The 17,052-nt window shown below is 37.1% G+C and overlaps 1 protein-coding gene across 14 annotated transcripts in view; it reads right to left on the bottom strand.

Annotated features, from left to right (window-relative positions):
• The window catches only part of LOC136851486 (BUB3-interacting and GLEBS motif-containing protein ZNF207-like), a 46,976-nt gene extending 30,955 nt beyond the window's left edge, over nt 1-16,021 (bottom strand). For 7 of the 14 annotated variants that reach the window (XM_067125601.1, XM_067125595.1, XM_067125600.1 and 4 more), the window contains exons 1-5: nt 15,829-15,952; nt 13,115-13,241; nt 12,684-12,765; nt 11,814-12,193; nt 11,424-11,633 (exon numbers count right to left, since the gene is read on the bottom strand). In XM_067125601.1, coding sequence (XP_066981702.1) covers nt 11,424-11,633; nt 11,814-12,193; nt 12,684-12,765; nt 13,115-13,241; nt 15,829-15,869 — 840 coding nt within the window. In that variant the 5' untranslated portion in view covers nt 15,870-15,952. Of the gene's footprint in view, nt 1-11,423; nt 11,634-11,813; nt 12,194-12,683; nt 12,766-13,114; nt 13,242-15,276; nt 15,696-15,828 lie in introns of those variants that run through there. The other 7 variants (XM_067125599.1, XM_067125602.1, XM_067125605.1 and 4 more) reach the window with 6 other exon arrangements.
• Nucleotides 16,022-17,052: the final 1,031 nt, after the last annotated feature.

Here is a 17,052-nt window from a genome sequence, read left to right as displayed (position 1 = left end):
TGAATTATGTATACTTTACTCAAAAAGATTTGCCTCACATTTTGAAGAGTTTTGTAGTGGCTGAAGGCTGAGCATCATAGCAAAAGTAAGGTACCACATTTATCATTTATTTATGATCACCATTCTTTCACTAACATCATAATGCAGTGTATCAAGGTTAATAATAAAACCAATACAGCAGTGTGTGAAGTACACTAAGCAGAACCATGTTCCAGTAGGGAATACTGTTTAGAACTGGACATAGATGTATTAATCCAACATCAATATGCAAAGTTTTCAAAACATATCCCACTAATTATGAGAAAAAGTAATGAAAGCCCAAAAAGAAAAATCAAATACAGGATAGTAGTAGAGTATATCTAAGCTGTCAAGTTGTTACCATTTAGTATTTAAAACAGTAGGCTAAGACAGTCACACAAAAATGAAAAACACAAAAAACCAAAGTCAAAGAATGAGTAGGCTGTTACTAGCACACTAATTATTAAGAGTGACAGCTGTGTGGAAGGGTTGTGAGTCTCAACAGAAAACGGAAACGAACAGCAGAACTAGACTGACTGGAAGAGGCGGAAAATAAAAATTACCTGCGGCACCAAGAGGGGAGCAACCTTCCATCACACGGTTCAAGATGAAAAGAGCAGTTAATTACGTGACCAACTTATAAACAGACTCAACTTTAGATAAAAAAAAAAAAAAAAAAATAAATAAATAAATAAATAAAAAGTAGGTTTGAGAGGAAGCACACAAGGACAGTCTGTTCTCTACGTACATTTGAATGTGTAGGCTGATACATTCTATTTTTAAAAGGGTATACAGGTGTGAAATATGTCCTTGGTATCAAAGCTCCATCACCCTTTGAACACAAATGACGTAAATGAAAAAGTCAAATCTGACCTCAGTCTCATACAGGACTAACTACAGCATAAATAAAAAACTGGGGGAGCAAGATTTTCCTTTTTAATATTTCTAATAATGTTTTCTGCAATTATGAACATTTTCCCAAAAACGCCTCTTTTCTTTCATCACTTTCATGGCATTTTTTTGCATGGACACATTTTGGGAAACATTAGTTTGAAACTGATTGACAACAGCTTAAGCGAGGTTGTTATGATTAGGCGTCCATTTCCTCTTTTCCAAAAACAGCTGATCTTAGAAGTAAATAGAAAATTCTGTCTGATCTTATGATGGTAACTTTCACAATTCTCCTTTCTCTCATAATATTTACACCTAAGAATGACAAAATGTCTCCACACACAAACTTTCATTTTGATCAGTGTTATTTACTTTGTCAATCGAGAAAACACCTTACAATAACTGTTACAGTTGGTTCAGTACAGTAATTGTACACAAGGTTCACCCTGTATCGTAAACGCTTTTCACTTTAAAAAGGTGTTAATCTTTATTTTTCAGAAACTTACGACCATGTTGAATGTTGCAGTCACCCCTGTCACTTTAATTTTCAGCTAAAACCCTTTGCTGTTTCACTCCTCATTAGATGAGCCTAACAACTAAACAGTACTGGATTCCCTGCATTTTTTTTTTTTTTTTTTTACAATGATGTTCCAATAATCAACATAGTTTAATTTTCTGAATGTTTTTGTAATTAAGCTCTGCAGGGAATTTTAATAATAATAAAACCGAAGACTAACATTAAATTCAAGTGGTAGCCAACCATAGACTCGCACAACACTCAGTATGCTATATTAGTTTTACTTAGGTTGCTAACATGTCTGGTAGAGTGTAACTTCTTTGTCTTTCTAAGCTTTTCTGACAAAACATAACAAAATATAAACCTTGCTGTACATTGTATATACACCATTCAAGTTTCAAATAATACAAAACTGGATTAATTCTACTAGGAACCTAGCATTATACTTCTTGAACTATTTCCAATTTCCAAAATGCCTAAATCTCCTCCTTCAGCAATTATTCCCAATTCCTCGAGTCAAGAGAAGGAGCAAAGTTTTAACTTCAGTGGCTACATTAGGAGATTAGATGGAGAAAGTCAAGACATTTCAGTGAGTAGAAACTTGTTCTTACAGAAGGGTAATGTATTTAAAAACTGTATGGCTGAATTAGATGGTGAAACAAAAGACCCTGCCAACCTGACTAACCTATAATCTTTTTCGACTTTTCGTAACAATTCTGGCTGCAGTTCTCCTTGGATATGGACAGGTTAGTTGAAATGTCTTAAGGATAGACAGTTACCAACTGAAAGGTTATTACCTGGATAACTGATACAATTCAGTATGTATATGCATCTGTCACGGAGAGAGTTACATATCTTCATCTTCAGTAAAACGCAACAAAGTGCAGCTATACTGAACTTGCCCAACTACAGAACATAGGACCAAAGTCTACAAACAACTTACTTTTTAGCCTGGGCCATGCAGCTGACTATTCCAGTTATTAAACTGCTGTCAAGTTGAATGTAAGTCAAGATGAAAGTATCATAAAGATTCTAGTTATTTATTTAGTAGCACTGACCACTGTCAAAATTACAAGCTCCCCAAAAGGTGGTCCCTGTCAAAATTACAAGCTCCCCAAAAGGTGGTCCAGAAAGGTTTACTTATGTATGCTTATAACTGTTGAAAGATTAAACATGACCATAAAGTATCACCCATGACTGAGGAACATAACATGACAATGAAAGCCACAGTTCGATAACTGTTGAGCAAACTGCCTTAGAAAAAAATTCTGAATGGCAAAATCAAAATATTTTTCATCATGGGGAATAAGATTCAAGAAAAATACCCTGTTCCAATGGCTGAAGGAGAGAACAAGACCCATATACATAATCAAGGCTTTCACAGACTACTGTGCAAAAAAGACAGAGTCCATGGAAATATAAAGTAGGTTGAAGGAACAAATACCAAATTTTTTTCTACACAACACAGTTACTATCATACCCAGCCTCAGTACCTAATAAAAGAAACATTTGTACTTGCTTGCAATATGCTAGTGCAGCTTTTGCATCTGCTTGCAATGAGGTGAAGGAAACTGAAGCCAATATAAAGCCTACTGTATAAAATCTTGCTTTTCTTATGATGAGAACTGACTGAAACATTTAAAAACAGGTTCTCATGTTGTGAAGAATAAGAGGCCACATCAGACCTACAAAACTGTACTCCCAAAAAGTGAATAAAAACACACTCCAAAAAAAATGACAACTAACAAAGGTGATAGATGCTACGTCAAGACACGATTTCCTCAAGCTGTTTGACTGACACGTTCATAACTAGTGTTGGAATAATCATAACAAAAATTAGGTCCTTTAGTGAAAGAATGCCTCAGGAGAACCAAACAGAAGGGTTAAAAAACTTAGCATACATAAGAATGGCTAAAAGGGGGGCACCTGGATAATGATGATGTACCAAACAACTCAATGCAAAGCATCCAGTCATTGGCAGATTCATGGATTAAAAAACTGAATGCTCTACTGAATAATGCATTTGCATTTTACTACTTACCTTGAAGTTGGGTAAAAAACCAAAAAAAAAAAAAAAAAAAAAAAAAAAGAGAGTTTTAAAAAAAAAACCAGGTTTCTAAAAAAAAAAAACCAAGAGTAGTAATACAAGTTTCACAAAGAAAATGAGAGAGAGAGAGAGAGAGAGAGAGAGAGAGAGAGAGAGAGAGAGAGAGAGAGAGAGAGAGAGAGAGAGAGAGAGAGAGAATGTTTCTTTCACATTAGAAAATATAGGATTTGCTCAAACTAGTAAGATATGAAAAATTATATGGTGAAACCTTTAACACAATTTGTACTTCTCTGGAGCAATTCACCTTTCCTTTCTTATTAGAACTAGAATGCAAATCCTCATTAAAAATGTAATTCAAATTCAGTCTAGTTTGCCCTACCACTTTTTTTTCTAACTTTATTCAGTGCTACCAAAAATGTCTGCAAAACATTAGCATACTAATTCATTTATAATTTGGATATTTCATTAGTAACTGTGAGGGTGCTTCTACAAAGCACAAACTCTACCATTCATCATATCCATTAGGGTTCATGAAACAACTTACAAACACATGTTGCACTAATTGGCCTATAGTTTTTTTGCACCTAGAAGCCCCTTTACAATAAGAGGTGAGGGGATATCAAACACAATATAGGTTTTGTTATTGTGTGAGTTTGCATTCAAGCTGTTCACAAATGACTATCTTTGATTTCAAGACAAAAGCAGAGCCACATATAGTTAACTCTGGTGTATTCTGCAATATCAATCTGAGAGAGAGAGAGAGAGAGTTAACTCTGGTGTATTTTGCAATATCAATCTGAGAGAGAGAGAGAGAGAGAGAGAGAGAGAGAGAGAGAGAGAGAGAGAGAGAGAGAGAGAGAGAGAGAGAGAGAGAGAGAGAGAGAAATATTCTTACAAACATGGTTCTGTCTTATTACAAAATATACATTTCCATTGGTACACTGCGTTATTTGAAATAGGAACAGGGGTTATGTTCCTTCCATTGGCTAACTTTGCCATTCTCTACATTGAAATTCAACTTAATGATCTACATTCAACATCCAGTGTAAAACTGAGCACTACAAAAACGAATACAATTTTAATAACTACAGGACCTTCCAATTGTTGCAACTCCTTCCTTTCAGTCTTAAAAAAAAAAAGATGAAGTATTTTTCAAACTAAAAAACACTGACTGACATACTACCACAAACACCATCCATACTTAAAAAAAAAACTCATACTAAAAAAAAATTTGGTTGTATTGGCTGTGGCATGTGGACAGTCTGCGGGGAGCTGAGAGCCCAAAATCACCTGTTAATCCCAAGGAGAGAGAGAGAGAGAGAGAGAAAGAGAGAAGGAGAGATCTCAGAGTGCAGATTCCCCCAACTCTCTCCCACTCTCTTTGAATTAAGCCAGGTCATTGAGGAAATTACAACTTAATGCTTCCAGAAAAATTTATTCCAGAAAAATTTATAAGTATATTTCTATATCTGTAATATAAACCTTTAATCTTCTCATTTTTCCCATTGACTTAAAAAAATTTGGAACTAGTAACAGTAGAAATGTCAACTAACCCTCGTACTGAAGTTGAAATAAAATGTTTCTGCCTACAGATAATATAAAGTTGTATTTGCCACAATAACTGGGACAATACTGATGCGTCACCATGCACCACGGAACATGAACAATTCATGAGCCAAATGTGTTAAAAAAAAATTGTAGGAGGCGGCCCAAACCACTACTACTTATTAAAAGACACGTCTGCACATAATGGGTTACATGAGACTAACTTTTGAGTGAGAGAGGAGAGCGAGAGAGAGAGAGAGAATGAGGAAATAAATCATTGTCTGGGCTCAACAAACAAAGAGCACTATGCACAACATGCAATTACGTACATTTATAGGTATCAATTATTGAACATGGGCAAAATGACATTTAATACCCTTACATTACTTGTAAAATATGAAGATGCAAACTTACTTGTATTACTTTAAAATTACTTGACACGATCAACAAGAAACTTCCTACCTAACCTTATGGGGGCACAACACAATGTCACTTTTTCACCACAAAATGCAATAATTTTCCATACTAATAAGTAGGATTCACGCTGCACGCTGTCACATAGAAACTTTATTTATTGACTGACCAATCAAATATGCCGAGACCAAGACCGTATGCTTTTATGGAATTGCCCTAACAAGAAAAGTCGTATGAAATACATGTACTGTAACCATGTAACTTGTAAGATGGACACTCCAAAGAAATGCCAGTTAAGAACATTTATAGTCTATCAGTGGACTTTGTGACTTTTAACCACTACGCCTCAAAAATACCTGAAGAAAAAGGTGAAAATGGATGGAATCAGCAAAAAACTTTCCCCTGATAGAGCCCTTCAAGATGGTATTTGATAACATGACAATACGCAAGGAATTCAAGAGGAAATCCAGTCTTGCTTAGCGGTCTCCATACATAATCGATTACTTCCACAAGCCTCCATCTCAGTACAAATGTAAATTTTTCTTGGCAACAGACTGATTGGTAACAAACTGTATGGCCTTCAGGAAAACTGTACTCTACTTCCAACAACAGGAGTCGTTCTAATTTCAAAAGGGGACATAAGGAACTAAACCTCTTAATGCAGTTCTATGGTACAAAAACTTTTGGGATCCTTGAATATTCTTACACTTGGGCCAAAAATGTATTGCTTCCTGATTATTTACATCTTTTTCTACGATATTCTCAACAAACAAATTATACCTTCCTTAACTCCAATAGTTAACTGTTTCCTTCAACTTTTAGGTCAACTACTTCAACTCTGTGATCTGTTCAACTACTTTTTAACAAGAGTAAATGTACGTGTACATAAATGAGCTCCTTGTAACTTAACATAAAGTGGCACATAAGAAGGTTGTAGCTTTAAATCCCCCTGGGGTAAATAAATCTAGTTACACTTGCACTGAACTGTAGGCTAGTTGTGCTTCCAAATTTATATACCGTATATACCTGACACTGCATCGTACAACTACTTTTGTCCTTCAAAAACAATGCAACCAACTTATGGCAAATAAATACTGCGTCCATGTCAGGACCTTTCAATTTGTCATGACACTACTCAACACAGCAGTTCACAAATATTTTCAAATTATCGATGAAAAAATGCAAACAAGGCTTCATCATGCATCAGTAACTGTAAATGCAGTGTTACCAAATTCTTGTGGCTAACCTATGACCCGGGGGAACAGAGATTCTAACCCAACACCTGACACAAAGTGGCCTTGGACCGCCTCCACAAAATTCTTTTCTTCTTTCTTTTGTTTTTAAAAACAGCTGTGCTTCATGCACCAAGCTGGAAAAATTACTTGTATCATGAGTAAAACTACTTCTGGTTTCAATCAGCTTAAAAACTACTCAAAAAGCATATCTGATATTAAAACAACTAACTTCCAGTCCTGTTTCCAGTTTCATCAGTGATTCAAACAAAACGATTAGTTACTTAGAAAAACAATCCAGGCATTCAAAGCATACAATTCTTCAGCATGTAAAGGACTGAATAAAATGGATTTCCAAGGTCACACCAAAGTTACCTATCTGAAGACTATATAAGATTATTACGGTTCATCTTACAATGAAGACTGGAAACTGGACCAGGTCTCATTCAATAAACTATTTACACTAAACAGTTATTCTACTCCTACACATCTGAGTTACAACCACCAAAATGAAGTAAAAAATGAAATTCTTCTCAATTCAACCTGCTATGAATGACCTCTACCTAACTGAACACAGGCTCTTCCAAAATGTCACACCCTTTATGGTTGCTCTTTCCATGTGAAACACCCTGTCATACCACTGCCGAGCAACATGACTGTACACTCACATGTACAATAAGATTATCCAGTCTCTTATACCAAGGCATTCCATACAACTGGTAATACATCAGTGTTTATCAAAATCAACTCAAGGTTTTAAGCACTGTGCTGAATCTAGTCCAGATGAATTGAATGAATTGGAATTCATCTCGAATGTTCCGTGTGTGAAAGAGTGTAAAAGGAAATATTTTAAATGTAAAAATATAAAACTATCAACATCTATTTAACCCTGAGGCATGTATTAAAATATGCTGTGGTGTACTTCAATGTGACTGCTGAGTCCTGAAAGGCTTTTTGGAAAACACAAAACCCAAAACATCACACAAATTTGTGAGAAACTCAACACGAATCCTAATCACCAATCTCTAAAAAAACTAAAGCAACTGTCATCAAGATGAACAACATTTAATACCACGACACTCTCAACTAACGGGTTTCTGACAACCTCCAACAAGAAATCTGGATCCTCCCAGAAGCCACTGATAGCAAAAGCAGTGATCTGTTCTTGTCACATATAAAACAGCAATGCAATTTACTAAAGTGTGTGGTTGGAATCCCTCAGCAATTCAAAATTGTAGAAAAACATTGAATATAAAATTTCATTGAATAACTAGCAATAAAAAGTTGGAATTTTTATGGCACGATGTTATGAATATTGCCATTCCGAAGGCTACCCTAATGCCTACAGTGAATCTTGTAGCTAGAGAATTATGTCAGATGATGAAATCTTGGGCTCATACTACAGTTCACCAGTGCAATTTTCCTGGCAGGTGCAAATGGGGAAGACATTTATATATTTTATGCAACTGACAATTTCCATGTTGATTATACCATAGTCTTGTCTTTGTGACTGAAATGCTTTCAGCAAAAACAAAACAAAAAAAAAAAAAACCAACCATAACACTGGGACTTACAAAATCAGAAAAAAGAAAACGAGAAAATGTACTTATCAGAAGCAAGCAAGAAAAATTAAATTGACACCACACACTTTTGAGAAATATGACATTTAAGTATAATAAAAGGTACGTGATTTTCTAAGTCACCTGCTTCCACCCCCCAAAAAAAATGAGGGCAATTAAGAACACTCAAAATAGCTAACAGTCCCTAACTAATGAAAACAAAAAACCTAAACTACTTTCCTTTTGTAGCTAAGTGCATGACTTTATCAAAATATTAGTGTACCTAAAATTAAATCCCACATTACAAACAACAACAAACACCCAAACGTGTAAACTTTATGACAATCTCCTTAAAATATTTTAACTACTGTATTGCACAATATACTAGAAATTTTGAATATTAATCTTCTGACATACTGTTCACAAGGCTATGAAATGGTGGGAAATCTTAGGCATTATGTGACTAAAGTGTCCACTACAACTTTTCTAAACAATCACAACCCCCCATAACTATTATAAGACTAATAAACCTCTTGATTATTGATTACTAAGAAAACACTACCTCGTGAGTGGTGGAATATCATCGCCAAACTTAGAAACAAAGAATATGTATAGTAAACTCTATAAGAAGTCAGACTGTAAAAGACACATCTGTAGAAAACCGAGGAAAAATGGCAAGACCAAAATCATACTACTTCAAATTTAACTTGGTGGAATTAGTAAATCAGGTAAACTCATGAAATAATTTCCAGCATCCAAATTTCTCCAAGTCTACTCACACTACTATAAGGGTTTATTTGCTATGTAAACCCAGCTACAATTCTGAACTTGGCTCCATAATTCACCCACCTAATTCAAGAGCCCTCTAGGCCTATCAAATATTGTGAGATGGGCATGGCGTGTAACACTTACTGTTTCTAAGGAGAATGAAGACAAGTTTCTTGTTAACTACGTACCATACATCAGACAATTTCACAAGCTACATAAGCCCCTTGAAACAACTCTTTGGCCTAGCCACTTATCCGCTATTTATGCTGTCACATACAGTTAGTAAGGGATATGTTACATTGTATGAAAGGTGCAGAAGACTTTCAAATTCTTACTGCCACAATATAAATGAAGGGTAAAAATTGAGAAACCTTAAAACATTTTCAACAGAAGCATGCCCATGGACCATTACTCTAGGCCCTAGCCCAGTACTAACATAAAACCCACCATTAAACACTTCAAAAGAAGGCTACATATTCTATCTTTGCAAAGTATCCCTTGATTCAAAAGGAAAGTGATAGGCTATGTAGCTAAATGAAAACGTACTACTATGCTCGAGTACTATGGATATATAACTACCTAAATTTTTTAGATATGCCTTTGCCCAAAAGTAACAAACTGACAACCTAGTTTATGCCATGATCACTACACATGAACTAAGAGCTACATTCATAGTTCAGTGATTCTGTCTATAAAGTTTTCTTCCAAAGTTCTGCTTCTATATCAAAAGCAGTCATTTGACTTCATTTGAAGCATTACTATATACCCAATTTTTTGCTTGGTCACTACCCTAAGGCTAAACTATCAATTTTCAAGCTAACCACAACTGGCAGACATAAGGAGATTGAGTGAAGTTCACACAACATGGTTCCCAAATCAGAAGTCATAAATTGTAGACTAAGCAAGACTTTTGCCCTTTCTAAGCTTATTTTTTGTGGAATGCTGAAACTGTTGCTAACCTTTTCTGGTGGGAGGGAGGGAGGGAGAGACCTGCATATGGAAGATGAAGAAATCCACAACAGGTCCAGCAGGCTCAAAAAATCTTCCCCGTTAAAACAATGAAAACATGGAAGAAATCCATTGAAAACACACAGGAGAAATCCTAAATTCCAAATCTCATGTAAAGAAAAATAAAAGTACCATTTGTCTGAACAGCTGGAGATAAAAGTACCTTGGTAGAATTGAGAAACTCCTTTGATGGATAGTGACGCACACCTGACTTGGAGTCAGGTTCACCCAAAGTCTTTCCCTTTCTTTATATGCTTCAAAATCCAATAGCTTCACACAAATCAAAACAACAAAGTCACTCTTGTCAATCCACAAAATAAATTATAGCCATCACTGCTATCAGCACTGACACTGCATTAGGATGTTAATTACAAGGCTGCAAAGCAAAATCAACAAGGACCTGAATTTTGCTACTAACTCTTGCACGCTTTCACATAAATCAAAATTATGCAACTTAATGCCTCTGAAAGCAGACTTGGCTAGTGCAACAGCTTTATCAACACGCAATATATTTATATATATACAGCATATATAAATACACAAAGGGACAATCCTCTGAGAAATCTGACTATACATCTCATATCTTGAGAAATTCCATGAAGCATTTTACATAATCCCTTCCACTAACTGTGCTCATTAAAAATGGCTACTCAAGTTATCACTTCATCACAAAAACAACTTGCACATTAATCATTACAGCCTCTACAAAACAACTGCCTACCAATGTAATTAAAGGAATTATCCATAAATATCAGTCTTTATCAACACTAGAATACAGCACTGGTAAGACTGATCACACTCATTTTCTATCACTGATGACCCTACATGAATGCAAAACCTTATTTAAATATAACTGCAATATAAACATGGGGGGGAAAAACAGTTCATAACATTTACTCAACAATTAGCTCACTCAAGCCTTACTTTCCAAACAACAAGGATGCTAAGAAAACATCAATACAAATCGAATAAAGAAAACTAACATTACTTGAAACTTTAAAAAAAAAAAAAAAAAAAAAAAAAAAAAAAATTGAGTTCAGTTAAAATCTTTCCTGAGATTGAAACTCCTCACACAAGTGCTACAAATGAATTGAGACATTAGTGAGCATATCACAAAATGATTAGGACGTGCAATAGCAGCAGCACAGAGAGATCAAGTAAGAAAGAGGACTCCAGATTTTATGATTTCAATTGAGTTCTGGTTCACTCGGCATGGTGTCTCACTCTCTCCCCCTCTCAAAAATTTTTTGTCTACCTCTTTCTTCCCTGATTGAAGTTAGTACATAGCAAAAACACACACTAATCCCCTAATAAAGAAAATATGACTACAGTAGCTTTTTAATGGCTAACTAGAGAAGTTAAGCGCCACCATATAAAGAAAAAAAATATAAAAAAGGGGGGACAGTAATCGTTAGTTCACATACCAAAGAGATGTCCTCTTCCGGGTGGATGATGCGGGAATTCGCCGACACTGTGGTTATCAGCGCGGGCTTCTTAGGTTCTAATTTTTCCTGATGCACACCACCTCCTCCACCTGAAGACGGAACATTTGGCGTCGACTGGCCGTTAGCTTGACTATACGCTGGAAACGCAGGTTTGACAGGGCCAATCTGGTTATTGGCTGTGGTGGTATGCTGTACAAGTAAAAATCCGTTACAATACACGTATAAGAAAATGTTTCAACACAAGTAAGTATTAGATGGATCTACAGCAGATAACTTACATTATATAAAAAAATATATATAGAGAGAGAGAGAGAGAGAGAGAGAGAGAGAGAGAGAGAGAGAGAGAGAGAGAGAGAGAGACTGACTAACCTGCGCAGCGGAGGGGAAGAGGGGTTTATTGGGTGCGGGTGTAGCACCGGGCGCCGTGCTGACTGGGGGCCCACCTGGTGGGGGTAAAGGACCCATTGGACCCATAGGGCCCATCATACCTGGTCCACCCATGAAAGGCGGCATATGACCCATAGGCCCCATTGGGCCCATCATTGGCATCATGGGGCCAGTTGGTCCCATCATGGGGCCCATTGGACCTGGTGGTCCCTGAGGAGGCATAGTTGGTGGGGGTGGGTTAGACTGACCAGGTAGACTAGACTGGGAATCCTCGTCATCTTCATCGTCCTGCCTCTTGTTCCCGCCCCCTACTCTACCGGCGCGCTGTCTCTCGTGGTCCTTCAGGTCTTCTTCCGGAATACCTGCCGAGCACAGGAATTGCATAAGCACGTGACCTCTACTTTACATTATTACTAATTATTATTATTATTTTATTATTACTATTATTATTCTGATGCAGAAACCTACTCATATGGAACAAACCCACCAAAGACTTGATATTCAAGCTTCCAAAGACTATGGTGTTCATTAGGAAGAAGTAAGCGAAGGTCAAGGGTAAATAGAAAGAAGATCTCACTAAATTAAAAAAATAGATAAAAATGTATTAAAATGCACAGAGAATAGTAATAGGGTGATAATGCATTGCACCTTCGCTAGAGCCTCTAAAGTTCCAACTGATTAACAAATGGCTAATTAACATCTGACACAAAATAAGCAAATGGATAACTCAATTTCAGTGGCAGTGCCTAAAAAACTGTCTTCTTACCTAAGTTTAAATGCAATTATATGTAGCCAAATTACATGCTTGGAATACCATCATGTAAAAGAACTTGTCAAAATTGTTATACGTACCTTCCATACCATATATTTCTATTTCTATATTATTACGATTAGGTAAAGCATTTGGAACTTTGTCTATCGTCTCTTTGTGAACCTGAAAAGAGAAAAATGACCTGTTGTAGACATCAATTACTGGCCCTCCCAAAAATATATTCTACTCATGAAGCTGAGGTATGCATAAATACTAGGCTTACCAAAGTAGATTCCAAGATTAATTAAAAACAAGTTTGCTAATTTGGAAAAATTAACCTCACACAAAAGTAAAGTTCATAAGGCTTCAGAACAACTCTGATTCATCCAATATCTAAAAAAATCATGTGGTCAATCTAAACAAACTAACTACTTTGAAGATGAAACCTGTACTTAAGGACTAAACAGTATATATACAATATTAATAACACCCACAAACTGAAATTTACTAGTAACACACAACTCATACTGACCTGCATACAGTGGATGGATAAACCTGGACCCGTATATAATCTTTTATGACATATATGACATTTAAAATGTTTCGCCTTCTGGTGCTGAATCAAAATTTTTTCGTCATCAAATTCCCTATTGCAGTACCTGAAAGAAAACAAAGTACATTTAGCTAAACAGTACTATGACTACTACTACTATTATTCATCATGAAGTTTAAAAGGCCCCTCAACATTCATTACTACTCATTATATCGATAACGAAGAACATGCCTTTGTTTTGTCCCCAGGCTGGAAATTTAGTCGTGACCCCGATTTGTTTTGGTCGCATTACTAAAAACCAGGGAACTTTTCTTTATGAAATTCACAGCTCTCATCAACAGAGGCACACAGGATTTTTAGGAAATGTACTCATTTCATCCTCAACCCACTAAATGCTAGCCTTGACAATTTGGATTTTCTTCAAAATTCTACATTTTTTAAGTTTTCCTCTTTAAGGAACATACAGCTACTACAAATCATTTTTAACTTCCACTAAGCTTACACACTGATTACTATGATTATTCATAATTAAAATCTTGTTCAGTTGGGTAAATTCTTATTACAAGGTTCTGAAACTGAAAAAAACTACAAGTCTAGAACAGGGAACAGCTCGGTTGCTGCTGCATTTCATTTTGAAGCCAATTTATGATGGGCTATGGCCAAGAGGATACAGTGCTAGGCCTAACCAAAAGGGTTTAATAAATATATAACACTAATCTGGTGCAGAACAATGGGAACAAGTTCGGTATTTCTATGCAAGGGCTCTGCAAGGACTATTACCTTGGAAATTGATTTTTTCCTATAATGTTTGCGTTGCTGATGACGGAGGTGGTGTTGTTTATAGTCGGTCAACTATTATTAGCCTCATTTCTACCCAACATGGTTGGGGACCCTTTGGGAACGCGGTTTTGGAAACGGGAGAAAGACTGGACCACCACGTTGTTGTTATGGAATGGTTCTGCGCATGCGCAAGTCATCAGGGAGCCATATGTTTAAGAAGGGATTGGCTATGGGAACCTATTATAAGAGGAACTATGCTAACCTAATGTACCTAGCAGGCCATGTTCCTTAGTCGGGGGTTTCTGACCCCCGGGACCAGCTGGTGAAGGAAACTCCACTTTTTACCAGTATTCCAGGATGGCCAGCATTGAACTTCTGAGGTTCATTGCAGGTTAATTACAGCTGACCAACAAAAAATAACTGTAAATTCTGAATAAGTAACCAAACTACTACAGAGAAAATCAATTTCCAAAGCAATACCAGACACAGAGATTTTGCTTAGTTCTACCACAAGTTCTGCAACTAAAATGCCAAGTCCTGACCTAACAAACCTTATCTTCTTAACCTCAACTTTGGGTGCCTTGCCCTGACCTAGCCAGAGGGCTTTGCCCTCCCTCAACCCCCCAAATTAACACTAAACATCAGAAACAATGGGCTTAGCCTAGCACAACCCCTACTGAGGCCTAGCTAGGACCCAGCCTTTAGGTACTACATATAAATTACTAGAGTTACAATCGTCACTGCTTTTCCATCCAAACCTTCGCCCACCTGGGGGTGGCCCAATATCATGGGATAAAGGCAGGGAGATGTCAAAGGTTAGGCTAATTACTGAGGAAAAATATAAAAATTTGGACACACGTCCAAACCTTGGGCACTAGAAATACGAAACCAACATTTCATCAGTTCTACAGTAAATGTATATGTACTGTACAAAATCACATTAGCAGCTGGATGGCCACAGATTAGATGAAAATTTCTACCTTGGCCACTTTATACGAGTTAACCCTTGTTTTCATAAATTATAACCATGCCCACCCTAACCTATTCCTACAGCTTACCCAAGTTCTCCTTTGGGCCTAAGCAAAAAATAATTTAAGCCTATCTTCATTCTGCTTTGTTCAGACCCGACTCGATCATCGGGCCAGGCCCTTAGCTTATCTCTTGCTTACTCGTAGCATACGTCGGGTGGCCCCTTTACCGTGGGTCCCACCGTACTTATTACCGTAAGGGAGGCTACTTAAATCATCTGACATACAAATAAACAAAATAACAACTCTGAGATTCCCGGAGGGTGATAACCGTGTGGCCAAGGCTATCCACGTCCACTACGTCTCCCCTTAACCTTGATTTCCAAATCGTACCTTACCGGTGGCTGGTTAACCTTATATATCAACCTTTATTCGGGCATACGTGGCATATTAAGAGGTAATTTTTATATTACAACGAATACGGTCCTCCACAGCATATAAGGGGTTAAATTACAGGTAACAAAGGGGGCAGGAGCTCCCCCCGAAAATCTAAAATAAGCGACGGAACTCGGCGGCATTACGAATTCAACGACGGCCGAGCCCCCCGCGAGTTCCATTTATTTAACCCGAATTTTATTTTGAAAGCGGGTCGATCCAGGCCCTAAGTATGTCACTGCGCCTTGCCAAAGGGCACGGAGAGGCGCCCCGAATAATTCACGGAGGGCGAACGGGCCCCCGGAATGATCGATATATCGATACACATCGTGATCGATCGTCGTCGCCAGCAGGAGAGGTGGAATCCACTTCAGCACATTTACCCCGCTCGGGTTTATAAATACATCTCGGCTTTCGAAACGCGAATTTCGCCCTAAATTGGCGAGGCCCGGGCGCCACTTCTCCGTCACTCGGTTCTCTGAACCTTGAACAACTTTTTCCGCCACTTACCAACACCAGGGCTTCGTCTGCTTCTTCTTTTTCCGACCCATTTTGTTGGAACTAGGAGCTCGGGTTTAGGGGGCTAAGTAAAACAATATGGCAGACTGCGTCTTTAGCTCTCGCTGGGGAAGGGATGGGGGAGGGGGAGGGGAGCGGCAGACTACGCATGCGTAGTGCGGACACGGCGCTAGATGTCACCACTGGCGCGCGCAGGGCGGACGTTTTAATTGTTTCCTTAAATAAAATGCTTCGGTCGAGTTCTTCATTGTCGAGATATTATTCGACCGTTTTCGAACTTGAACTTGATCAGTGATATGAATATAACATTTGCGCAATGGAATAAATCTCACTTAAACATTATTATGCCAAGCTCTATTGCGTCGTTCTCTGCAATATTTTTTCTTCGTGCGTATATTTTGATGTGAACTTGGTTTATTATGGAAAAGATTTGCGATTATTTTTTACCTTTCCCAAAACACAAAATGCGATTTTAAACTATAAAATAACAGCGTTCATCACAAAAACGAAAAATATTACATACAAAATATATATGCGATAACATAAGCGCTGATGTGTCAGCACACATACATAAATAAACGAGATATGAAGCCTGTTTCAGCTGGATAAGATGCAGCACGCAAAAAATAATGCTGATTAACGAAATTCTCTCTCTCTCTCTCTCTCTCTTCTGGATGAAATTTCACGAACAGTTCTCTCAGACATTTGAAAAAAGAATTCTGTTTTTGTTTGTATTCGAAGATGCACACAATATTTGTTGCATTTTTATCGCTTTCTCTACGATATAGTATGGTGTGCATTATTGTGTTGCACGTTTACTACGCACAATAAGCAATTTCATTTGCAAGGAAAATGCAAGAACATCACGTCACTGCAGTATGTATGCCTTATGTAACTTAGCTGGTGGAATTGCAAACCAAAGCTTCATTATACCAGATTAACTTAAAAGAATTTTATTCATGCTGTAGTGCAACGTTAAAACCAGTTCAGGCACTACTGTACAGTATAAGTACATTTACATTTACACTTCCCAAATTAAAAAAAAAGTTCACTGAAGCTTATACTCTAATTCCATAGCATAATTCTTATCTTTCAAACTGTACAATATTATGCGTTCAAGTACAAAACAAAAACAACTAAAAGTAACAAGATTTATACTCATCACACCAAATTTCTTAGACCGATTCATATATATATATATATATATATATATAT

This window comes from Macrobrachium rosenbergii, chromosome 23 (assembly GCF_040412425.1).
Source record: "Macrobrachium rosenbergii isolate ZJJX-2024 chromosome 23, ASM4041242v1, whole genome shotgun sequence".
Taxonomy (NCBI): domain Eukaryota; kingdom Metazoa; phylum Arthropoda; class Malacostraca; order Decapoda; family Palaemonidae; genus Macrobrachium; species Macrobrachium rosenbergii.
The sequence above is the reverse complement of the archived record's forward strand: the minus strand, read 5'-3'. Positions and strand labels throughout refer to the sequence as shown.